The sequence below is a fragment of the Catharus ustulatus genome, chromosome 2 (genome assembly GCF_009819885.2).
Source record: "Catharus ustulatus isolate bCatUst1 chromosome 2, bCatUst1.pri.v2, whole genome shotgun sequence".
NCBI lineage: Eukaryota > Metazoa > Chordata > Aves > Passeriformes > Turdidae > Catharus > Catharus ustulatus.
This window is the reverse complement of record NC_046222.1, coordinates 22,470,912-22,495,377: the sequence shown is the minus strand read 5'-3', so window position 1 is coordinate 22,495,377 and position 24,466 is coordinate 22,470,912. Positions and strand designations below refer to the sequence as shown.

The 24,466-nt window shown below is 45.1% G+C and overlaps 1 protein-coding gene across 4 annotated transcripts; it reads left to right on the top strand.

Moving 5' to 3' along the window:
- The first annotated feature begins 33 nt into the window (after window positions 1-33).
- CCDC191 (coiled-coil domain containing 191) lies at window positions 34-22,586 on the top strand. 4 transcript variants are annotated; one of them, XM_033051459.2, is made up of 15 exons: window positions 34-145; window positions 2,151-2,292; window positions 4,586-4,711; window positions 5,244-5,422; window positions 5,932-6,155; window positions 6,890-7,043; window positions 8,862-9,052; window positions 9,767-10,013; window positions 13,019-13,473; window positions 13,970-14,064; window positions 15,643-15,725; window positions 16,756-16,857; window positions 17,868-18,011; window positions 19,083-19,769; window positions 21,242-22,586. In XM_033051459.2, the coding sequence occupies exons 1-14, from the start codon at window positions 71-73 to the stop codon at window positions 19,701-19,703; spliced, it is 2,838 nt and encodes a 945-aa protein (XP_032907350.1). In that variant the 5' UTR covers window positions 34-70; the 3' UTR covers window positions 19,704-19,769; window positions 21,242-22,586. The 4 variants fall into 4 exon arrangements, with proteins under 4 accessions (XP_032907350.1, XP_032907352.1, XP_032907353.1 ...); XM_033051461.2 differs by lacking the exon at window positions 2,151-2,292 and having other exon boundaries at window positions 35-145; window positions 4,591-4,711; XM_033051462.2 differs by lacking the exon at window positions 34-145 and having other exon boundaries at window positions 2,190-2,292; window positions 4,591-4,711.
- The last annotated feature ends 1,880 nt before the right edge of the window (window positions 22,587-24,466 follow it).

Here is a 24,466-nt window from a genome sequence, read left to right as displayed (position 1 = left end):
ACGGCCCGCCCCTTCCCGCGCCGGTCGTCATCACTGGGCGCCGGCGGGCAGGCACCGGCCTTCCGTTGCCATGGGCGAGAGGAACGGGCGGCGGGCGGGGTTGGCCGGCGCGGCCATGGCCCTCACGGGGCAGCACCTCCCGCAGGTAACGGGGCACGGCGGGGGGAGCGCGGCCCGCTGGCCCTCAGCGGCTCGGGGGCGCCGGGAGCGGGACGCTTCCCTGGGATCTCTTTGGGATCGCGGGCACCTTATCACGGCAGGGTCAGGATCAGGGATGAGGTTTTCCAGAGCTAAGCGGTTTGCCGGCGGGTGAGAAGTCCGCGCTGGACTCGAACGAACGGCTCCAACATTGTAAAAGTCGGGTTCGGGAAGAGGCACGGGAGGTTGGAACGCTGTGGTTTTCCTTTAGTCCCTGCCGAAGTTTGGATCGGGTAGCGTGGAACAATGGGTCAGGGCGGAATAACTTGCGCAGTGACATTCAGGATCAGGTTAGACGGGGCTCTGAGTAATTTGAGGTGGCTGAAGATCATAGAATCGTTAAGGTTTGTGAAAGACCTGTGAGATCATCGAGTCCAACCATTAATCCGGCACCACCATGTTCACCACTAAACCATTTACTCAAGTGCCACATCCACAGGTTGTTTGAACACTTCCAAGGATGATGACTCAGTGTCTTTCCTGGGCAGCCTGTTCCAATGCCTGGTCTCCCTTTCAGTGAAGAGATTTTTCCTAATATCCCATCTAAATATCCCATAACAAAACTCGAAGCTATTCCCCCTTATCTTGTCGCTTGTTACCTGGGAGGAGAGACTGACACCCACCTGGCTACATCCTCCTTTCAAGTGGTTGTAGAGAGTGATAAGTTCACTCCTGAGCCTCCATTTCTACACACTAAACAATCCCACTTCCCTCAGCTGCTCCTCTAGACCCTTCAGCAGCTTTGACCTTCTCTAAATACACACCTCAATGTGTTTCCTGAATTTAGGGACCCAGAACTGGACACGGGACTCAAGGCAGCCAAGTACAGTGGGACAGTCACTGCCCTGGTCCTGCTGGCCACACTTGCTGATACAGGCCAGGATGTCATTGCCCTTCTTGGCCACCTGGGCACACACACTGGCTCATGTTCAGCTGCTGTCAACCAACACCCACAGGTGCTTTTCTGCCAAGAAGCTTTCCAGCCACTCTTCTCCTGTGGCACTGCCTGGGGTTGTTGAGATGCAAATGCGGGACCTGTCACTTTACCTTATTGAACCCCATACAATTAGCCTCAGCCCATCAATCCAGCTGTCCAGACCCCTCTGCAGAGCCTTCCTGCCCTCAAGTAGAGCAACACTCCCATCCAAGTTGATATTATTAAAGATGTCCCTGTTTATGACAGGGAGGCTGGACTAGATGACCTATAAAGGTCTCTTCCAATTTGTTGCTATGCATAAAAGTCAACACACAAAACTTGCCGTTGAGGAGTGCTGCACATTTTTTTACCAAGTAATACAAGAGATTTATCCCAAAGGACCTGCACCTACGACCACCTGACATTAAAGAAAATGAATTCTAGGGTAAGGTTCCCTTTGTTTTGCTTCCCTGGGCACACCCATGCTCCCACCTTCAGCCTGTTTCTTGTGGCAGGTAGGAGTGTGTATCTGCTTTCTCAGGCAGCATTCTGGGCCTCTGGCAGCAGCACAGAGGGAGGGATTTCAGAAATCTGGACCATCGGGGGCACAGGTGTAACTTCTGAAAACACAGTGACACATCTGGACCATTAACATTTCAGAGAGATTAATACAGGACAGGAAGTCCCTCAGCCTGGCTGTGACAAAAAGCTGATATCAAATTTCATAGGTCCTGGTTGCTGGGCACTAGCTCAGCAAGTCTCCATCCAACCCCCAGGGGCTGGGTGTTTCCATTCTCTCCAGTCTCTCTGTTTGGCACTAATTGCCAAATGAATGTTTATTGCCTAATGAATTCTAAGTCCAGTTTATGTAACCAAGCAGTTGTAGAAATGCATTTCAAAAGAAATCTATTCCTTATAACAGCCATGCTGTTTTGTGTTACATTCCCACTGATGTTTTCTCTCTGGAGGAGAAATGTGGATATAGGAAGCGTAAAAATTAATATCCTTAGAAATGTTTTCCTTTCTTTAATTTAAGAGAGTGGACCAAGCCTCTGAGTATGCTGTCTCTGAAGCTTTTTCCCTTCAAAAGTCAAGGTGTCCACAGAGGCCTTGGGGCACTGTGACAAGTCTGGAAACTGTAGAACAGCTGCAAGTTCATCATGAGGCCTGTGAGGAAGGTGAGGTAAAATTCTACTTGCCACAAGATGCCTAAAATGAACTGTTCATGATCCAGCTTTGTGAGACCTGAACAGGCTCTTGCAAAACTTGAGTTCACAAGAAACAGTTTATAGTAAGATGTCTTTCATCTAATGGAGAAGGGCATAAGAAGGATCAGTTGCTGGAATTCAAGGCAGATCTTAAATGGCATACCATTTAAGAATGGTACGTGAGAGAAGGATAAACTCTCTGTCTCCTGGAGATACCAGGTCAAGACAAGGATAAGAACTGCCCTTGAAGATACACTGTATGGTCAAAACCAAGTTAGTGCTCTATAGGAAACCAGGTGAAATTATCTGACATATTTCTGATAGCAGATTAGTTGTGGAAATGGAGTTGCTCTGTGTAAATTTCACATCTATTAATAATATGTGGTTTTGATTCCCATGGAAAATTTTTCTCACTAATTACCTAACTAAATATTTCTTTTGTAAATTTCCAGCCAAAAGTGCTTGCTGCAGTTTGACAGTAAGCTGTGATAGATTTAAAAAGCAAAAAGGAGGGAAATTATCACCCATCAGTGCTATGTCTGCAGCATAGGAGCTGATAGGAGACAGAATTTTAAAAAGTGAGTTAACCATTATTTTAAGAATCAAAAGTCAGCATTATAGAACAAGATGATGACACATCTTAAGAGCATCCACTTCAATCCCGGAAGTCAGCTTTTTCACTTGGAATTATCAAGCGTTCAACTTGGAATACACTTACCTGCTTACAGTGCATGTCTTAATGCATTATATAGCCAGTGGCTCCAAAGGAGCTGTCTTTGCTGTGGTGAAAAGCCTTGTCTTTTCTTTTGGTGGAAAGGTTTCCTTTGCTTTGCTTTCCTCATGTTTCTTTATTATTTCTTTATTATTTTTGTTTGCCCTTCTCTGCTAGGATTTTCTTTTTTATAGCTACCAATTCCTCCGAATTGCTCCTAGCTCAACTAAAATTCTTTTCTCTGGAATCCATTATTACAATACTTAATGGTAGTAATTACACAAAGCCCACTTGTAAAGATGAGAAAAGTGACAGAAGTTAAGAGATCACCACAAATCCCAGTCAAAAAATAACTCTTCCCCAAGTGGCAAGTTTTCTGCTCTTCTTTCTATTATCAGATATATTTCCCTGTTCCTGATCTGGCTGTAGAGATTATGAAAGAGAATAAAAGCAATTTGAAGGACAACAAACATTAGATTTATGTTTTCTTCAAAAAACCCACAGTTTTCAAAGAAAGTTTGAAAAAGGCTTTATTGCCTTAGAAATACCAGGAGCATCTTCACTTTGTGTTAGGAGTAGATATTTGAAGCAGCTGCTTGTTCCTGTCCATTGACTGTGTCTCTAACACTGTGTAATGACTTCTACTGGAGTGGTTGCTGAGATCCTGGCTCTTTGTCCATCCTCATGGCACTGATGGCTGAGGATGGCTCTGCTTCTTGTAGGGCTGTTCCTGATGCCTTGCAGTTTACAGTCCTAGGCCCTGCTTCAGGAGCAGCTTGGCCATCCATGCAGCAAGGCCAGCTGGTTTGTTGAGGCAGCAGACACATAAGCTAACCTTGCTTTTGAGAAGGAACTCTGTAAAAGGAATTTTTTCATTTTTTCACAGAAGAACAGGAATGCAAACAGTCCATTGAAGGACTTCACACTGAGTTGTTCATTAGGTGTTTGAGCTCACTGAAGACTATCACATCCATCATGGGTGCATTCCTGTAGCATCGGTCTTAATCCTGAAGTTTGCCACCTGACAGAATTGTAATTAGACTCACCAGCTGTTTCTGTGGTACTTGCAAAGGGTTAACCTGTACACATGAAATAAAAGTTTGTCCAAAAAGTGGTTCTTTTGAATTTAGCATATGACAGCCCTGGCTGCACATGTGGAAACCATGTTAAGTGTCTGCAAGTGCAATGGTAAAACATACAAAAGTATGAAAGCTATCTAAATTATTAACTACTTCATGTGAATTCCATCTCCTTGGTAAATGCTAGAAAATAATCACAAGTTATCTAAATGCTTGCAGAATCATAGTAAAAATTAAATGGAGGGTAATTAATTTCTGATATACATGACAGGAATAAAGTTTGCCACCTTCTCTTTCTGTTCTTTTACAGATCAAGAAGAACAGAATGATTAGCTTTATTCCATTTTCTGTTGCAGATCAGGTTTCAGTCATCGTAGGCTGTGATATAACTATCCCAGACTATTACTAGTTTACACTTAGCCATATAATTTTTTTAAGCAAGTGAAGACATCAATCTCTTTCTTCATGGTAGCCCAGGAGCTGCTCAGTAACTGGAAGTCCCAACTGCAACTGGAGCTGAGCGATGGAGAAGAGGAAGTTGACTCTGTCCTTCAGAAAGAGCCTTCTGCAGCCCCTTCAAAGTTTGAGCACTTTGATGGTGAGAGCACTGCAAAGCGGGTCCTGGTTTGCTCACTGAGGCTGTGCTGGGGAAGGAGGTCAGGCCTTGTGGTTTGTCACACTGAAAGGTAACAGTTGTTTTGAGGCCAGGACAGTGGACTCAGTAGAAACAAGATTAAATGTGAAGATTTTTGTCCCCCAGATCTTACAGCATCTTGCTGTAGGGCTGCATAAATGTGCCTCATAAACATTCAATGTCTCCCTTTGTAAAAGAGAATTTTTTTTGGGAATAAGTATTTTTGAGGCCTGTCAAATTTATATAGCCGTTTGAGATGCTCAGAGGCAAGACTGTAAAAAATGGATGAAACATTGTTACTGCTGTAGCTTGTTCAACGGGAGACTGTTTAAGACTCTGGGGATAAATGGAGTGCAGTCAGTGTGTCCAAGTTCATCAGAAATGCATTCATAGTCTGGGGAAGTGATCCCTTTAATTGCATTAGGCTTTGTGATCTGAGACAGAGGGGTTTATTCATTTCAGACTAGCCTGAGATAATCTGAATTTCTCATTTCAGACTTGTGCAGCTATCTGGAATGTGAAATGGAAAGCTCCTCTGTCCAGAAATACCTCCAGCATCTTTTGCAGAGTGAAGCTGTAAACTGTGGGATAACGAAACACTTTAGACTTGAAGAGATCAAGGAAAAAAAAAAATTTTTAGATCCACGAATAATCATGGAGCTCAGACACAAGCAGGTGAGCAGGCAAGGCAGCTCAGTTTAAAGAAATAAGGTGGAGGATTATAGGATTAGAGTAAATGCTCAGTGATACCTCCCCAGTATTCCCTTAGAGCCTGTAATTATCTCTAACTTGGAAGCAACTACCCAAAGATACTCTTCCATAGTTCATCTGAAACTTTACTGCATTTCCATGTGCACATCCACCATCCAGCAGTAGCTTGCACAATCAGCTTTCACTAAAACACTTCAGGTTTTCCCCCTTTTTCTGAAGACTGACAGGAAGAGCTGCTATAGCAGTCAGTTCTGAGTTTGCTTTCATTAAGGAATATTGATTTAATTTCACTCTTTTACATGGAGTGTTTTGCTGGTCAAGAGCACAGTCTCTCCAGTCAGTGCCTGCTATGGATAGGGTTTCCTCCTTAATGTGAAAGGTGGGTTGTGACCCACCCTGCCAGCGTACAGTGAACTTCAAATTCTTCAGCCTTTGGTGTTTGCTTTGACTTTTGTGAATTCTCTCCTGCCCAGGTGAAAGAAAACCGAATGAGGCATCAGAAGGCTTTAGAGCTTCAGAGACAAGAAGAGTCGCTGAAGAAAGCAATTCTGTCTGAGGCTAGGCTCCAAGCACAGGAGGAGGACAGAAGGAAGGCCCTGCAGGCTAAGAAGGAGGAGGAGGAGATCCAGAGGGAAATAGTGAAGCTGCGAAAGGAAATGGCTGAGAAGAAGCACACCATGGCAAAAGTTTGGAGAATGTAAGGAAGGGTGTGGGGGGTGTGGAGAGATGAAAACTACTTATAAGGTCCTTTTGTTAAATACAAGACTGGTGGTCATCCCTAATAATTAGTGACTTTGAACTCTCCCAAAACCTTTTAGTCCTCTGTTACTGACATCAGTGGCAGAGTTTTAATGAGTGGGAAGGTGGGCTAAGAATAGTATTATCCTACCCTCAGCCATTACAATATGTGCACTGAATCACAAAGTAGCAGTGTGTTTGCACCACTGACCATTCTCTCCATCAACTCTGTGGCTACATCCAGCCTTGTTAGCATCTGTGGTTAGCACCACATGAAAGCCAATACACAGAAAAAAATAAAAAAATATTGGAAGTCTAGGCACTTGCAATACTTTCCCTACTATGAGAGAATAAAGAGCATTCTTGGCTGAGAATTCTGCAGGGACATAATTTTTTAATTCTGCTGAGCTTGAGCAGAGATGTCACTTTTAGGGATCCCTGAGATCCTAAATCTCAGTGCTTTAATGAAATATTTACTGAAATCATTTACTGTTTTCTTCTGCCTTCTGTGTTTAGGAAATGCACCAGACTGTTTAATCTTGGGACCCCAATCCATTACAGAGGGTGTTTTTAAGAGGACAAGTTAAAATAATCAGCAAATTTCTAAGCTGTAGAGGTGGCTATCTTACAATTGGCTAAAAAGAAAAGGTATTAGATCATGATACTAGATCTGTGTGTTTGCTCACTTTGCAGGGAGGGGAAGAGACAAGAAAAAACTCAGAAGCCATCAATGCAAGAGGTGTCTGCTCTGTCATCACCCCTGATCCTGAAGAGAGAAGAGCAAGGAGAAGAGAAACAAAGAAAGACTCAGGAGTTGCTGCGCAGGATTCACAGCAGTAAGCAGAGAGTAAGCATCACATTTCTTTATCTGAGATTCTGAGATACCTGCCCTTGACTACCATTTGCAAACCTGAAGTGAAAAGTCCTGGTTATGCAGAATTTTTTTACTTTTTCAAAGACCTCCTGATACCAGGAAAGTAGGAAAGCAGGGTCAAAAGTGTTTTGTAATATTAGGAGCAAGAAGTCCTGAGGTGCCAACCCCACTGGGCCTCAAGTGTATTCACTGGGACATTTCTCTTAGAGCTGTGGCAAAGACATGGCCCTCAAGACAGATGAGACCATAAAGGCTTCTGCAATCAAGAAATAAGGAGATGTACAGAGGAGGAAGCAGAGCGAGATTTGTTTTCCCTTAAGGAAGGAAATAAAAGGGGAAAGTGGCAGAAAAAATGCCTAAGAAGCCCTTATTGTGTGCATGGGAAGGCATTTTAAAGATAGCCTTGCACATTCTAGTTCAGGAACAGGGTGAAGAAAGAGGAATACTGCAGCCTGGGATAAATTTTGAGCTGTGGTTCTGAGAATTGATGCATGCCAGCACATCCACAGTAACAGGTTCCTCACGGATCCCCTTCCACTTGGATGCAGTATGATATTCTGTGTTACTGCAACAGCTCTTTCGAGGCAAACTTTAAACTTTCTAGTAGGAACCTCTTTGTTTTACCTTCATTATAGTGGTACCAAGGTCAGCTCTGGATTAAATGTGTATCAAATACTCGCAAGTAAAGAGTGATCTTTTAGTACTGAATAATTTTATATAGGCAGCCTCAGCAAAGGAAATAAATTTCTTGAGTGCAGGTATGAATGCCATCCATCACATGATGTTTTAAATTAATAGAGCAATCATAATCATTGATGTCTATATATCTACATCTAGGGGGTTTTTTTTAGCAGAAGAGATTTTACGGTGATTCTCCTCACAGCTCAATCTGTCTGCCCATCTGCTGGATTTGGGCTTGGCTGCTGTTTAGCAGTACACAACCTCTCTCCAGCACAGTCTAAGCTGTGAAGATAAGCCTGAATGAAACCACAGAACAATTCAGGACTGGCATAATGTGAGAAGACACAGCTTGGCTGAGCTAAGCAATAGTGACATTTTGATTACTTTCTTAAAGCAGAAAGAAACAGCTAATGCCTTGACTTCTTGTTAAGTCTACATTTGAAGATTTCAGCAAGAGAGGAATGCAATTAACACAAGGCACAATGACAAAAGGGGAACAGCAGAGTCCTGTAAGTTGACCCACTTGGAGGATCAAAATGAACAGTGTCTGCAGTGACAGGGCTGGAATTATGGGGTAGATTAGATAGCAAATTGCTGCTCTGTACAATGTAAATTACTCCCAAATGCAGGAAGTCTAATTACACAATAGGAAAAAGGTTTGGCTTCCTGCTGGAATGAGGATGAGCTGAGGCCATGTCATAAATTCACTCCAGGAAGTGTCTTGCTTTTTGTCTAAGTTAAAAAAATTTAAAAAGCAGCAGTTATTCACAGATGTGTTCTTACCTGTAGCATCTTAGACATCCCTGTCTCTAGACATCATATGTTCCTCACCATTTCATTCCTTTATACTTGGTGAACAAAGTGCATTTCACTCCAAAGCATAGAGCCCCTTGATATGATGTCTGTTTCTGAACCCTTTCTGCTTTTTGTAGAAGACTTGCACATGCTCTGCAACAGTTTGTTTTTTTAATCCTCAAGATAGTTGTCGAAAACAAGGATTCTAAAAAGAATCTCAAAAAGGAAAGCCAGAATAGGAAAGGGCAGAGAGGATCAGTATTTGTGTGACAGGCTGTATCTTCTTTACTGTTTTTCTGAAACTCTCCCATGCAGTGCTTGCAACGACATTTCTCTGCTTGGCTGAAAGTCATTCTGGAACACAGAATTAAAATGGGAAAAGCCAGAGCCCTTGCTGACTGGAGATGCCAACTGAAGGCCCTGCGAGCTTGGAGAAACTATACTTGGGCCCAGAAAGTAGAGCAGGAGACACAGCAATTGGAAGTTCATCTCCAAGATCAAAACAGGTAGTGATCCTTTACTGTGGAATTTCTCCTACTGCAGCTGTACTTGGGCAGAGCAGTGATCAGGGACTGTAAAAGGAGCTTGTCAGTTAGCCAGCAGGCGGAAAACAGCAGTTTTTTGAGAAAATTGCTACACTGCCTGCAGTCTGCCAGAGGCATTGTGGCACAGATGTAAAGGAGGACAGATAAGAGCTTTAGCACTTTCCAATAAGCCTGTGTCTCAGTCTCTAGGTATCTTTCCTAGAAAACTCACCCTGGCTTGCTCTGGACTCCAGAGAATATGGGTTGCCAAATTTATTCCTGATTAATATATTTGCTGTTTCAGTAGAAGTATAGCAGAAATCATTTTGGCCAGTGCCTTTCATTAAGGAGGTTGTTGGATGAATTCCCTATCATCCAGAGAAAATACTTCTCTTCCCAGGTATCTGGCAGGCTGCAGTGGTGAGACACTGCCACTTCCCCATATGCAGCTGGCCAGGGAACACAATACCTCTTTTGCAGCTGTCCTGCATCCCAGAGATGCCACAGGAAATTGCAAAGTGTGAACTAGTGAAACTTAATTCAGAATAGCAGGCATCCTTTCTGCCCTCCCACTCCTCCTTGGAGGAACTCTGGACAGCTTCAGAAGGCCTTCAGAGTTTAGCAGCAGAAAGACTCAAGAAAGGATGGGGCTTCGTGCCTGGGCAGAAGCCTCACTCCTGCTGCTTTCTCATTCAGGAAAACCCAACTAGCTGTGGAGCACAACCAGCGACGCCTCTTGCGCTGCTGCTTTCTGGCCTGGCAGCACTGGAGCCGAGCAGAGACAGAAAAGCGAGAGCTGCAGATAAAGAGGGAGCAGACAAAGAGAAAGATGGAACAGCTGCTGGAGGCTGTGTCACTGGGGAAGGGTGGGGACAGGCTACTGGAGGTTAACAAGCCTGGGACAGAAGAAGTAAATCATCATCAAGATTTACAGCAAGACAAGGTAAATCTTTCTCACGTTGTTTTTCCTATAAGCTGATTATAAGCTGCACTTGATTATAAGCCGCACTTCTGGGTGTCGGCAACTTTTCGCTCTTTGTCCATATATAAGCTGCACCGGATTATAAGCCACACTTTTGTTCGCAGCAAGGATGCTTGCGCAACAAAGTAACCAATTTGTAACAATCACGTGATCGCAGGTTTTACTGGCAGGTGCTCAATTTGCCAGCTCCCCTCCGCCTGCGGTGCTGGCAGGAGCCCCGGCTTTCCCCCGTGCCGCACCGCTGGGCTTTCCCCCACACCGCGCAGCCGGCGGGAGCCCCGGCTTTCCCCTGTGCCACACTGCCAGCGGGAGCCCACTCCCTCTGCTGTGCAACAGAGTAACCAATTTGTAACAATCACACAATCACGGGTTTTACTGGCAGGTGCTCAGTTCGCGAGCTCGGCTGGGCCCGCGGCTCACACTTCCGGGTTGGGAAATTTCAGAACTTTGTTCATATATTGGACGCTCCGGAGTATAAGCCGCACTTCCGGGTTGGGAATCAAAATTTTAGTCAAAAGAGTGTGGCTTATACTCAGGAAATTAGCGTACAGTAATTTCACAACTATAAGGTGCACCCTTTTGACTAAAATTTTGGTCCCAACATGGAAGTGCACCTTATAGTCTGGTGCGCCTTATATATGGACAAAGTTTGGAAATTTGCCAACCCGGAAGTGCAAGCCTGCAACAGCCTCGAGCTGAGCAGAACCCATCCAGCGGCTGCATTGGGGCAGCGCCGGGCTGGGGCAGGACCGGTGCAGGACGAGCCTGGCGGCATCGGAGCAGGGCCGGGCCAGGGCAGGGCCAGCACAGGTTGAGCCCAGCAGCTTCGGGGCAGGGCCGGCGTGGGGCGAACCCAGCAGCATCGGGGCAGTGCTGGCGCGGGGGAAAGCTGGCGGCGGCGGAGCAGACCGGGCTGGGGGGGGGAAGCGCAGCGGCGCAGCCCAGGCAGGGACAGCACGGCAGCGCAGCCCAGGTGTGAGGGGGAAAGCCGGCGGCATCGGCGCAGCACCGGCGCAGGGCGAGCCCGGCAGCATCGGGGCAGCGCCGGCGCGGGGGGAAAGCCTGTGGGGGGCTCAGGGCTCCCAGAGCGGCATGTGGCTCCTGGAGCGCCCGGGGAGCGCAGGGCTCCCGGAGCGCCAGCGGGACGCACGGCTCCTGGAGCGGCACTTGGCTCCCGGAGCGCCGGGGCAGCGTGGGGAGGGAGGGAGCAGGCTGCCGCAGAAGCCGCGAGCTGTAGCCACCCTGAGCCAACCCAGAAGTGCGAGCTGCGGCTGCGCCACAGCAGCCCCAATCCGCCGTGAGCCACAGCAGCCCCAAGCTGCCCCGAACTGCGGCTGCCCCAAGCCGCCCTGAACCTCAACAGCCCCGAGCCACGCCTCCCCAGCCAGCGCTGGAGGCGGGTAGGGGTGCCGGTGCCCGCACACGGGGAAGGCGCTTGGGGCTGCGTTTAAAGGCTACACCAATCTGTGAAAAATGTTTGCAAATTGAGCACCTGCCAGTAAACTCTGCGATCGCAGGATTCCATTAGTAATTTGTTACTTTGTTGCGCATGACACGGATCTTCACTGCAAAAAAAAGGTGCACCTTATAGTCCGGTGCACCTTATATATATGGGAAAAGATTGGAATTTTGCCGACTCCCGGAGGTGCACCTTATAATCCAGTGCGCCTTATAGTCGTGAAATTACTGTACTTACTTTATGCAGTCTGAAATAAAGAGTACATTGTCCCAGACGAAAGCTGCTTTCCCAGGATGACCCCCAAACACCTGCCTGCAACTATTTGGGAGAGAAGTCTAAAAATCAGAGGCAAATGTGAAGGACGATGGATGAGTTTTAAAAATAATTGCTAGTGCTGCCAAAGAACAACCCTGCACGTACCCTTGAGTCGCAATGAGCATCCCACCCCCAGATCACTTTTACTGAGAGATTAGTTACATCTTTGATGCTAGCTTAGACTTAAAAAGAATAACTTGACTACATGACAAGAGATATTTTTCATGCCAATACAGCTTTCCTACTTTTAACTATGGGAGGGAAAAAAAACGGTTGTCACTGGCTGTTTCAGGATAATGCATATCTCTGGGAGGTAAGAGAGGAGAATCAGAGGTTGCTTCCTTAAATTGTCATTTGTCAGATTGGAGTCCCACCTTCCCTTTTGTCTATAAAAAACTGTACCACATCAGTGTCCTAATGTTAGTATTAGAGCTCACACACACATATTACAGGTCAAGCTTTCTATTTCCTTAAGTGTAAGCAAAAGTTGTTTTCTTTCAGTGCTTATACTGTCCCAGTAGGCCCCTATTTTTCTTCTGCTGCACTGGTAAAATTTGTGCTTAAGGAATAGGGCTGAATTTAGGGTTTGGCCTAGGAATCAGAAAGCAGACCTTATAGCTGATGTCTCTTCAGAGAATGACCATGTGTCAGAAAGGTGCAGCCTCATTCCCTGCTGTGCACCTGTTTTGTGGTGGCATTTATCAGTGCTGGAAAAGAGGGAAGCAGTACCTTGTAGACTTCTCTTCCATCTAAAATGGGACTGTTCAGTAGATCAGCTGTGTAGATCACTTCAACAACTGTTTTTAATTTTACTCTCCATCTGAGCACTGAACAGGGACAACATGGTCCAAAAGAGAGTGTGCTAATCCCCAAGAAATGAGCTGTCCTAAGACATGCTCCCTAACAAAATAGTCAGGATGCATTCCTGCCAAAGCTCTTGCTTAATCAGGATTTCTTCCTCCTAGTGAAATGGCATTCTGCTCCTTAAGAGTTCTTTTCCACAGCCTCCATTTTGTGCATAATGGGGCGCCTCTGGACTGGCTGGATAAAGATTGCATAGCTGAGATTACCCTACTTCTCAGGCATTTCACTAGATTTGCATTTAAAATAACACTATGCAGGAAGGGCAAAAGAGTACTGGGTTTTAATCAATGCCAAATTTTTCTAATTTTGTTTTTTGTTTTTTCCCTAGCCAACTGAAACTTGCTTGATACAGAAAGAGCCTGGTCAGACCAGAGACCAGTCTTGTTGGGATGTTGTTCACACATCTCATTTCTGCAGAAACCCCAAATTTGCCTGGGAGATTACCATTAAACATGCAGCCCTGAGTGCCCAGGACCAGGCTATGTACAGGAATCACATAGCCACAGTCCTCCAGCAGTTCCAGGGACTCAGTCCAGACATATCTCCTGCTTATGGTAGTCGTTTTGAGCATCGTCACGCCTTCCAGCAATGTGTGATTGAGGAGCAGAGGCAGCAGCTTCAGAAACAGCAAGAGCTGATCCTTAAGCTGCAAGAAAACCAGAAGATGAGCAGAGATAAAGAAGAGGCAGCACAAGCTATGGCTGTAACCCAGACGTTTAACAACTCTGTTTCTCAAACCAGGGAGGAAAAACAATCCAGATGCAAGAATATAACCCCTTTGAGGTATATGCCCTCAATAAAGCAGGGTCAGTTAGTCATCATGTCTCATTCCCACTCAAGTTGAGCCAGAATTTGACAGGCACATTTCAGTCATGCTAGTACAATCTGCTGTTCCTCTTCAGTTGTCACTTAGCCTCAAAGGAAGTATCACACTGGGCTGTAGTCCTCTCTTCTTTTCCCTTCCTGCACTGGCTCATCATCAGGTGATCCATGCAGGATTCACTTGGAAACAGCAACACCAGTGTCACTGACAAGCAATCTTCTTGTCACTGACAAGAAGAAAAAATTGCGTCCATTCTCTCTATTTCAGACTATGCAGGAGGTCCAGGAACTCAATTCCTTTGCAAGCTGCAAAGGAATCCCATTTCAAACAGAAGAAAGGTGTATCAGGGATAATGCAGCACCATGGACAACAGAAACTACAAGGCCATAGGTGGTAGGTGTGAGACGCAGTTTGATCACATTCACTGAAGAATTTCCTTATTCTTCTCTTTCATAGCCCACCTGATTCTCATGGGCCAGAAAACACGAGGGCAGCAGTGCAAGGCAAGAGGCCCTCCAGGCCGCTGATCTCACCTCATCCCATACTGAAAGGTATTGTTCTAGATAGCAAACACCATTCCAGACCATTTTTCTCAACAGCTTGTATGGAAACGTCTGCCTTTGCCTCAGCTTTGCTGGTTGATGATATTATGCAAGTAAAATTCTGCACTTTATTTCTTAGTCTGACGAGTGCTATTAGAGGAGAGGGTGAGCTGTTTTCCTTTCACAGTCAGGCATCTCTAAAACCTGGGATACTGCAAACCCCTCATGTCCATACTTAGTACACTGTTGTGGCAGTTACTCCTAATACGAGTGGTTGTCTCTGCTGTGACAAGACTCGGAGAAGCTGTATAGGGTTTTTTGCCATCAGTCTCATTCCCTTTGTTATACATCCAAGTAACAAACTAGTCATTTTCATCCAGCTTTGACAGAGGTGTTGAGATTTCAGAGGGAATTAAGTGCCTAGCCAAGGTCTTGTGAGACAACAATAGCCAGGCTGGGGAAGGAACTCCAGATCCCTGCCTTTTCTAAGATATATCCCCTTCTCTGGCCACACTGGAACACAATAAACATGCAACATGGCCTTTTCATCAGTAAACTAGGATCAGGGCTCTGTTATATCCCTAAGTCAAGTTCTTCTGTATCAATGCAGGGTAGTGTCAGTCTGCATGAAAGGTGGTCTGGAATATAATCATTGTGTTGTTTCAGTAGTTTTGGGATCAGCAGACCTTTTTGGCCATGACATTTGGGCATTAATAGTTGTCTTTCACTACCTGTGTTCAGCTCCAATGCTACCTAGTCCAAGCCATCATTCACCCTGATTTGTCTGAACCCTGTACACCTTAGAGACAGCAAGCATATTTTTCAGAGCATTCAAGTACTTGTGTTTAACTTGTGTTTAAAAAACATCAATGAAGAAGTTATCACTGAGTGGTTTTCCCATGGCAGAGAATCCTGGGACAACTGAGAAAAGAATCTGAGGAAGCGTACAGTGGTCAAAACACTTCAATGCCTCCCAGTTATTGATTGCTCCAGCCTGTGCTTTTATTTGCAACTGCAGAGGAATCAAGCACAGGTTCCCAACTCCTCTGCATGTTCTGTGTGTAACACTTTTGCTGATGGGCAGCAAGATCAGTCCATTGCAATTTATCTTCCAAAAGAAGCATTAAGCAGTAGCTTCTTACTAATGGGACCAAGTACCTGTATGTCACTATGACAGTGATGCTGTCATGAAATTGCTTTTAAATAAGCAGTTAGAGCTTATTGGAGACCTCAGAGCAATTGCTGCTAAAACATGTGCCCTGAGCCTCAGCCCTCAATCAGGAAAGGCAGGGAGGGACAAACCCTCTGAACACAGCTTCTTTCATAACTGACCCTCATGGTTGTGACTATCAGCCAAGGAAAGTGGAGAGAACGTAATTCCCATGGTCCTGAGTCATCTCTCAAATGTTCATAGGTTTCTTGTTCAGGACACTGCAGCTGCAAGGGGCAGCAGGAAGCAAATTCCTTTGTGCTGGCATTGCCAGGGCAGTGGAGGCCTGGCATAGAGTGATGTATCCTTGTTCACCAAACTTCTGCCATTACACCATAGCTCATTTCCACTAAGCCTTATGTCCTTTGTTTTTGTAGGGATGGAGGAGAGAGCGATTCAGCGGGCAGAACAGAAGAAGAAAATAGAAGAAGCCAAACAACAAAAAGCAGAGGAAAAATTGGTAAGGGAAGCGGAAAATGAAATAAAGTGTCTTTCACATCATTCCAGTTACAAGAAATGCTTATTTAACCCCAGAGTCAGGGACTTTGAAAAGGTCCTTTATCCAAAGCAGGAGTTTTATTACTTGTGAGAAAACAAATGTCCATCAAACATCAAAAGAAGTTCCAGCTGCTTTTGCAGCACCAGCCCTGCTGTATCATAGGCAGACACTTCATCTTGAAGTTACAGTTCAAGAAGCAGCCTCCCTTGCCCCCAACACTTTTCACACCTACCCCATGACTGTAGCTTGTCTTTGCTGAGAATGGTAAGGGTGAAAGTGCACACAGAGATCCACTTGATGGGACCTGGCAGTGGTGGGGTTCCCCTCCCTGCCTTTCTTCTCTGGTCACAATGCAGCTTGAGGACATGCAGTCTAGTAAAAATCTGCATCTTTCTAGCAAATCTCTGCTGAAGAAGGAAGATACTAGCCATGTTTGTATAGTTAATACACAAATTCTGTGATATACATCCAACAGAGTGCCTTCTTCAAGTCAGGGTATTAAACTGTTACTGAAAAACACTTGCTAGTAAATTGCATTAGGATTAGAAAGTGTGATCTTCACTGTCTGGGGAAAGAAATGTTTGGGTACCTGTAATGCTGCTTTGCATGTAGAAATGAAACTTGAGAGCAGAGCCTAGGGATTCAGAATTGACTTCAGTAATCAAGTTCTCAATAAATTACTTGGTGTATGGTTTACATTTTTTAGAGGAAGAGTGGACAAATACTATAACTTAAGGTCAAGAAAAATATACATGTACATACATAGAAAAATAGATAGATTGATATAGATATGTCTGTAAATAGTAAAAACTACAGTCCTTCTCCCTGTCCCTTCCACAGTTCACGCTTAAGCACAGATATATGTGAAACTTAACCTGCTGAAGTTTCAGGTGCTGGTCAATATTAGAGGAATACTAGGAATATTTAAAGACCTGTGTTCATTGAAAAGGTCACATGAAACAAATTAAATCTCACCTTTCTCCATTTCAAGGCCCAGCTGAAGGCTGAAGAGGAAGCACGACAGAGGAAGGAAGCCGAGGAAAAGGAAGCACAGCGGGAAAAACGCCTGAAGGAGAGAAGGCAGCAGAAGCTGGTGACCAAATACCTCACCTGTTTCTTCCCCTTTAGCAAGGATAGGGAAGAAGATCCATTACCCACTGGTACTCAGTCAGCAGCCAGAGTAATTTGAGCTGAAGGTCTTTGTTGGTAGAGCAGAGTTCCACAGCACAGCACCCACAATACAGACTCACAATCTGTCCCCTTTCTGGCAGTGTTAGGGGAAGGGCTGTGTCCCAAACATGCTATAAAGTAATTGCTGTCTGTCTCCTCAGCAGAACTAGAGGTCCCATCTGCTGGACATTCTCTGCCCTCACAGTGGCAGCATCTTCAGTCTACTCTCAGATTCCTTCCATTCTTGTAACCCCTCCAATGTACGTAGTGACACCAGTCACAAACACATGATTCAGAAGTAAACAAGCCTGACAGTTACATCAAGGGCACCTTTTCCTCTTGGAGGCTAACCTAGGAATAGCTTCACTGCATTATTGTTACTTGGAAATGAGTTGTCCTAATAACCCAAATACCACATTTGAAATCCTACAGGAGTTCAACCTACAACTACTGCTGTACTTGGATTGAGTGTTTTAGAACATTTTACCTTCATCCTTGAGTAGCAGTCAAAAGTAGTGTTATACAGATACAAAATACCCACATCCCTCCCCTGCTGTTTAGACTAGATTAAGTGGTAGCGTCCATGCATAAACTCAGAATCATTTTTGGACATGTTTTAGACATCAAAGAAGATTCCTGCTACATCAGCACTTGTGGTAGCCACAAGTGACATGTCTGTTACTCCAAACTGCAGTGCTGATGCACAGCCCAAGGGAGTGTCCAGGAATAACATTACTTCCCAGGAGAAGACAGTTTGTTTTAGGACACAGATTCTACTGCATGGGGCCATGTCTGGTCTGCAGTGCTAAAGATGATGCAGACCCTTGTTTCTTGTCAGGTCAGACCCTCCAACTCCAATATGATAATCTATTGTTATTGCTTAATATCCTCTTCATCCTGAGGGAATTAAAACCACTGCTTTTTGTATTGCAGAAAGAACTGGAGAAGAAGAGGAGGTTGGAGAAAGAACAGGAGCTCCAGAAAAAGGCTAGAGATCACTATGAGAAGGTCCTTCTCAGAAAGCTGGGAATAGTGCCATGGAAAAGGCTGAGGGAGCAAGCTAAGGCAAACCTAGTGGTAGGTGCTGAGGGTAAAGGAAATGACTGGTACCATAGGAAGAAGGGAAAAAGTAGATGCAGCACTTAGTAGAAGCTTTACTAGGCTTTTAGGCCAGGTAGAAATGGAAAAAGCAAAAATTCTGCCTGCATATCCTGCCTTGCATAGTTCTTGAAATCAGCCCATCTGACAATCATCACGAAAAGCCATTAAAAATCTGCAGGGATAGCATCCTCATTTATAGGTGATTAAACAGTATTAAACAAAAAAAAAAAGAAAAAAAAAGTTACATGACATGTGCCTGCCAGTTCTCTTACTCCACAGCAAAGCTTATCAGTGAGATACCACCAAGCAACTTTAGCTGCAGGAGTTAACCCCAGCCTATCATCAGGGCTTTCACTCTCTCTGAAGTTGCTGGTACAGAGTTGGCCACTGCTAGTGGTAGGACACTACAGGTGATAATCCAACAATCTGTTCTATCCTGGCCCTATCCTCAGTGCAGAACAGTGAGTGGCAGCTTCCAAGACCTTGATGTAGGAATATTGCTAATGAAATGTTTCAACACGTGACTGAGTCGGCATCCCTTATCAGGGAGAGACTGATAACACTCAGCTGTATCCTGAAGATCCAGCCAGAGCCAAGGGCTAAGCTGGAAAGCTTCCATTTAAGTCACTGGAACTGGAGCTAGTCGCAGTACTTCACCAAATGCACACAGGCCTCCAGCTGGGAAGAAGTAGATGGGTACAAGCTGTTCTGTATGTCCACCCTGCTGGTCAGCATTATGGACAGGCTTGGACTAAGCTGTTACAAGTCATTGCTCTGCCCCATTCATAATCAGTTAAACTGAGCATCTCATTCAAAAGTGTATTCTCTAGAAGTAATGCAGCAGTGGCCTGGTAGAGACACTAATCTTGTTCGTTATGCTGACTCCTCTTTGTAGATCCTATAAGTTATTCCAGCTGTCAGAAATCTGGATTTGGGCAGCCCCAAAAAGCTGAGATGATTTTCTACTGCACCCAGTTTTCTGTGGCTTTATACTTAGGTAGTCACCAGTTCAGATAACCAGCTGCTGTCTCTGCTGTCTTCACTCAGGTGGCACAAAGGCACCACAGCTTGGGCCTGCAGAGGAAATGCCTGATGACTTGGCTGCAGGACACCCAGCAGAGTCTCAGGGAGAAGATGTCTTGGGCTGAGGACTTCTATTCCCATATGTTACTGAGATGGGGCTTCAGGAACTGGCTGAAGGTTGGCCTGCACCACCATGGAGAAATGCTACCAAGAGAGCTGGCTATTGCCACACTTTCCTGTAACCACACAATGCCAGTTCAGTCACCTGTAGCACAGTCTTTGCAAAGTTATGCTACCTCCCCATTCCAGCAACATTACTCCCTTTTTCAGAGACCTTCTCTCAGCTTCTCACTCTCTTCCTCACAGAATTTTCTCTTACACACTGATCCTCTACCATGTACTGTCTCACTCTGCTCCCTGCTGATTTTCCTCCACTCCTGTGCACAGTACTCTTTCACTGCCACAGTCTCAGCACTGTTTTATTTATTGGGCCAGAGGTTGGGAGGGAAAAGAAGAAAAAAGCCATTCTCACCTGTTTCTTTGTCCTCCTCCCCAGTACAAGGATTATCTCTCTACTCAGGAGAAGACAGCAAGTACCTTCCACACAGTCTGCCTCATGAGGAAGTGCTTTTGGGCATGGTTTGATCATATCATGGAGGAAAAAAGGGCCTTATGGAAGAGGTTGAAGATTGCTACTGAACACAGTAACAAGTAAGTGTATGCCCTTAGTAGCAGTTCTTTTTTCTTTAGTTTAATATACCCTATAGATTATTTTAGGGACTATTTTTACAGGTCAGCTACTCCCCAGGAACACATGAAACAGGTTCTATGCTGCTGATGTTTTGCTTCTGTGATGGCATAAACTTCTGCTGATGCTGTCTGTGCATAAGTTTCCATGCAGCCTGGAAAGTGTAATGGCACCCTTCACAGGACTTCTAAATCTGAAAAAAAGAGAATACAATGAAAGCCTAAGTAAGGATAAGAAGCTGAAACTTTCTAAGCTGATTAGCAGATCTGGCCATGCAGCTTCTGCTGAAAGCTGCCTTAGGAAAATCTTTAAGTACAATTATAATAAGCCAAATGATTGTGTAGAAATTACATAGTACATTTTTGTCCACAGCAGATGATTTAGTTCAAAAATCCAAAGTTGATCAACTAGAAATCCTACTTAATGAGTCTTTAAATTCATGCCATCACCAGCCTGACTTGGCAGCAAAAACTAGAGCAGTCAGTTCTACTAATCATGACTGGAGCTGGACATACCCAGTCCACTCCTTGTCCCATAAAATGCATACTAGCAGGAAGAAAAAGTTACTGTCGAAGTTCAGCAGAAAACAGAAGTCTGTTCACCTGCCTCACCATGGAAGTATGGTAGCTGCATGCAGTCATGAATAGGCTATGCCTGTGCCCAGTCCCAACAGGATCTGCAGCACCTTGGAGGAAGAAGGAAATTAAATTCACCTCTTATGTGGTAGAGCAAACCTGTTCTAGCTTGCAGTGTCAGTAAAGTCTGATTAGTGAACAGTTTAACAAGACAGCAAACTGGAGGAACCAGGGGAAAGTCAGACCCAGGAAGAGACTAGATTCATTCTACATATGACCTCCTATTAGGAGCAGAATCACCTGGCATTCTTCTTTATCTCTTTCCCCACTTGCAAAAGGCAGTTCAGACCTTGCCATAACAAACTCTTTAGACAGGACAGTGATTCCCTACTGCTCATATGGAAACCCAGGGCAAGGGCACCTTTGATGGGGTGATTAAAATCAGGTAAGAATTTGAGCCCAGCTGCCTGCACTCCCAAGGGGTTGGTTTGGACCAAATGAGCCTGCATTTTTCCTAAAGAAACTTTTTTCAGAGGCCCTGTTTATTCTTCAGAAAACTTCTTTCATCTTTAGAGTGCTAAGCAAACACCAGCTAATGAATCCTGTCAGAAGAGCAAAATTCTTGGTGGAGAGGAATAGAAAAGGGCAGTATGTTATTTTTCCCCAGCATGATTGACATATCAATGAATGGTCTGCACATAGATGCTTAACATATGACAGCCCTGACTAGCAGCAGAAAGGACAAATCGTCAAGAAGTGAATTCCCCCTTTGAACAGAAGTTCTCTTTCAGATTGCCTGTTATATCATGTACACATCTGCACATTGTCACTTTGTTCCTTGTGTTTCTAATTTCTTTCAGGAGACTTAAACTGAACGCATTGAAGGCATGGAGGCAGTACCCTTTACTGATGAAAAAGGAAAGGGAAAGAGAGGAAAGAAGAAACCAGCTACGCAGGAGAGTAGCTGAAATTCTCCCCAACTTCCAAACATGACAGAAGAGAGTCAGATGAGATGGGAAGAAGACAAGACCAGTTCTGTTCAGTGCTATTTCCTGTTGACTGAAACAAGTCCAGGGGGAAGGCTTACCAAATGCAGAAGGTCTTAAGCCAAAGGGAGCCCCCTGTGGCCACTGGTGTTGTGAACATCGTAGATGTTTAGATGGAAGCTTATCTGACAGTTTCACATTGCACTTCATGGAGTCATTCCCCTCAAGCCTCTGTAGAGGTGTCTTGGCTGTTGGCCATGAAGCCCAGATAACTAAAGCCTAGCAAAGGGTCTGTTTGAGGCCGAGGCCATTTCCACATGCAGAGCTGCAGCAATGACAAGAATCCTCCTCCATCCAATGAAGCACAGAACTGAAGTGCACCTCTTTTTGCCTAAGCAGTAACCTGATGCTTTTTCATTGGCAGTACTCTGCAGGGTGACAGCTTATCCAGAGAGCAGACCGACTTGACTGTCAGCTGATACCTTACCACTGCTGTGAACTTGGCCATCCAGAGCACAGTTTCTAGCTAACTGTGCCAGGAAAGTTTAGATGGGAGGAGGAAGGGGAAGAGTGGTTTATGCAAACCACATTTGCTAATGATCCAGATCACAGCATTGTATATGGAAAGTAAAACCTGGTTTCTTTTGCAAGGGGTTGCCTTGTTTGTTAGCACTGGCCAGTTCACAAGCACAGTGCTTTGATTTTGGTACCAAGCAGTAATCCCAAGTTTATGAGTCTCAATTATCATTTAAATACTGCTGTTTAATAAATAATGTTTAATAAATAAATAATTAAACAAGTTTTTTAATATTTCAGGTTGTATTGTGCAAGCCTGTCTGGGCTGTTTCACTTGATCCAGTCTTCAAAGAAAAAAAGACAAAACTCCAAGAAAGAGGCAGATTGTAGCTTTTACAGAAGCTAAAGCTACTGTGATTAAAACGAAAGTTTCATACTACTGTTTAACCTTAACCTGCAGCATGCAGGAGGCAGGGTAATGCTGATGAGGTACACTATGTCTTAGCAACAACATAAGGCAGGAAGCTGGAATCCCTTCCTCTCACAGCCAGATAGGCAAAGCTCTCCAAAAGCATTTGGCAGTATAGGAAGTACTTGAGTAACACCAGAAAGACAACAGTTTACTGTTACCTTGCAACAGATCATTAGAAAAACCCATATATGCATTGAAAGTTTCCAATAAATCCAAATCTGAAACAACTGAGCTGTTGGTGCAGATTGCATCAATCCAACTGAATGGCAGTGGACAGAAGGCCAGAGCCAGGGACCTAGACCACCACTAAGTGCTGCAAACAAAGTGGCATAGAACAGGGTGGGTACCCAAGCATAGCAGCATACTCCAGAGCTTTAGCATCAGGAATTTGTCCATGCGGACACAGGGATGTGGCCAGAAAAAGGGATCCTGCTCACAAATCCAGGCTGTCAAGGAGGCATTGGTGCATATCTGAAGACAGCTGTCACTCCCAGGTACCTCCCAGAGCCATTCTCTGCAATACCCGAACGTTGCCCATCTCCCAAAGGCTCAGTGTAGACCTGACCAGGAGCAGGTCAGACAAGCGCATTCTCCAAGCACAGGGAGCTGAAGGTGCCTGCGTGGAGTGTGGGCGAGCTCAGACCATCTGGCTGCATTAAGAGGCAGATTGTGAGAGGAAGTACAAGCTGGGAGAGGCTGCATAACTCGTGTTGTGAGGCAGAGCAGGGAGCAGTTTTTGCAGAGGACTTGAGCCAAAGGCAAGGAGGAGCAGAGCTGGGGTTGAGCTCCCAAAGTAATGTCCTAGTGCAGCCAGCAGCCCCACTTGGTGCTAACAGCAATCCACTTGCTCTTAGGACATTCTTCCCCACTAGAAGTCCCTGCCATGTAGTGTCCAATGAGCTCCTGGAATTCCTGAACCAGCCCTTATACTTCCAATTTTTCTGCTGGAATTTTCCTCCCTACTGGGGCTTGACAATGGACACAGCAAGGAAGGTCTTTGAACTACCCCCTGCCTAGATTTACAATATAATGACAATAGCAACCTGGAGGACAAAAGGTGAGAGAGAGAAGGCAGCATTCCATCCAGCCAGAGACAGAATATACTGCAGCTGTAAGGGGAGGAACAGGAGTTTGTAGCAGTAGAGTGGATGTGCCCACATGCAGTCTGGAATTGACACTAGTAATAGGCTGGGTATGTACTGAATGTACGTCTTGCACAGCTAAAAGGGTGCCCCAAACCACTGGCTACTCAGGAGTGTATCCAGTTTACTAAACTGCAGATTTTTTCCCCAGCAATGCACATTTTGTCCTCAAAGCCCACACCTCCCACTCATCTCAGTGCCCACTCACCATCCATGAAAATAAGGTTGCTTATGTGAAGCTTAGTTTCCTCCAAAGAACTGGAAGTACAGACAACACTTTCGAAACTGTTCTTTGCCTCCAATACTCTCACCTTCCAGGGTTTCCTTCTATTCCTAGTAGCTTTGAAAGATTCTCCTGACAAGACACTCTGGTTGGACAGTTGCAGCAGGAAGAAGCCAAAAGAAGATCCAGGAGTTGTGCTTTGACAGTCCTGGTCTACTGCCAGTGCAAGCACGGAAGTGAAGCCTCAGCTAGATGTAGCTGAGGGACAGGGAAGATGTTCAGGGATCAGGCGAATTCATACCGAACATGGTCTAAATCAAAAGGGAGATGAGAAGCCCCTTGACTTCCCTACTGATCCACTCTTGGCTGAAATAACTCAGCCCTCCTTGGCAGAAGCAAGGTCATGCCAGATGATGCACAGGATACCCCTAAATCCCTGGCACAATGTTGGTGTTTTGCAAATTCAGGCACCCACAGGAGGGTGACTTGGGAGAGCTTGTCAGACCAAGGAAACAGCTTCAGTTTGCAGCTGTGGCAGAGCATTCCTCCTGCTCCAACACTTGGCTAGATGCAGATGTCAATGCCTAAATGTTGGTCATCAGCCCACACTCACAGCTCAGGCACACACTCCTGCCTGTCAGCTCCTTGCTTTTCTTAGCAAGAGAGGGAGGTGGCTGCACAGCCAGGCTTTCATTCTCCTGCACAGGGTGGGGGGAGGACTTTTACTGCAGTACAATAGCAAATAC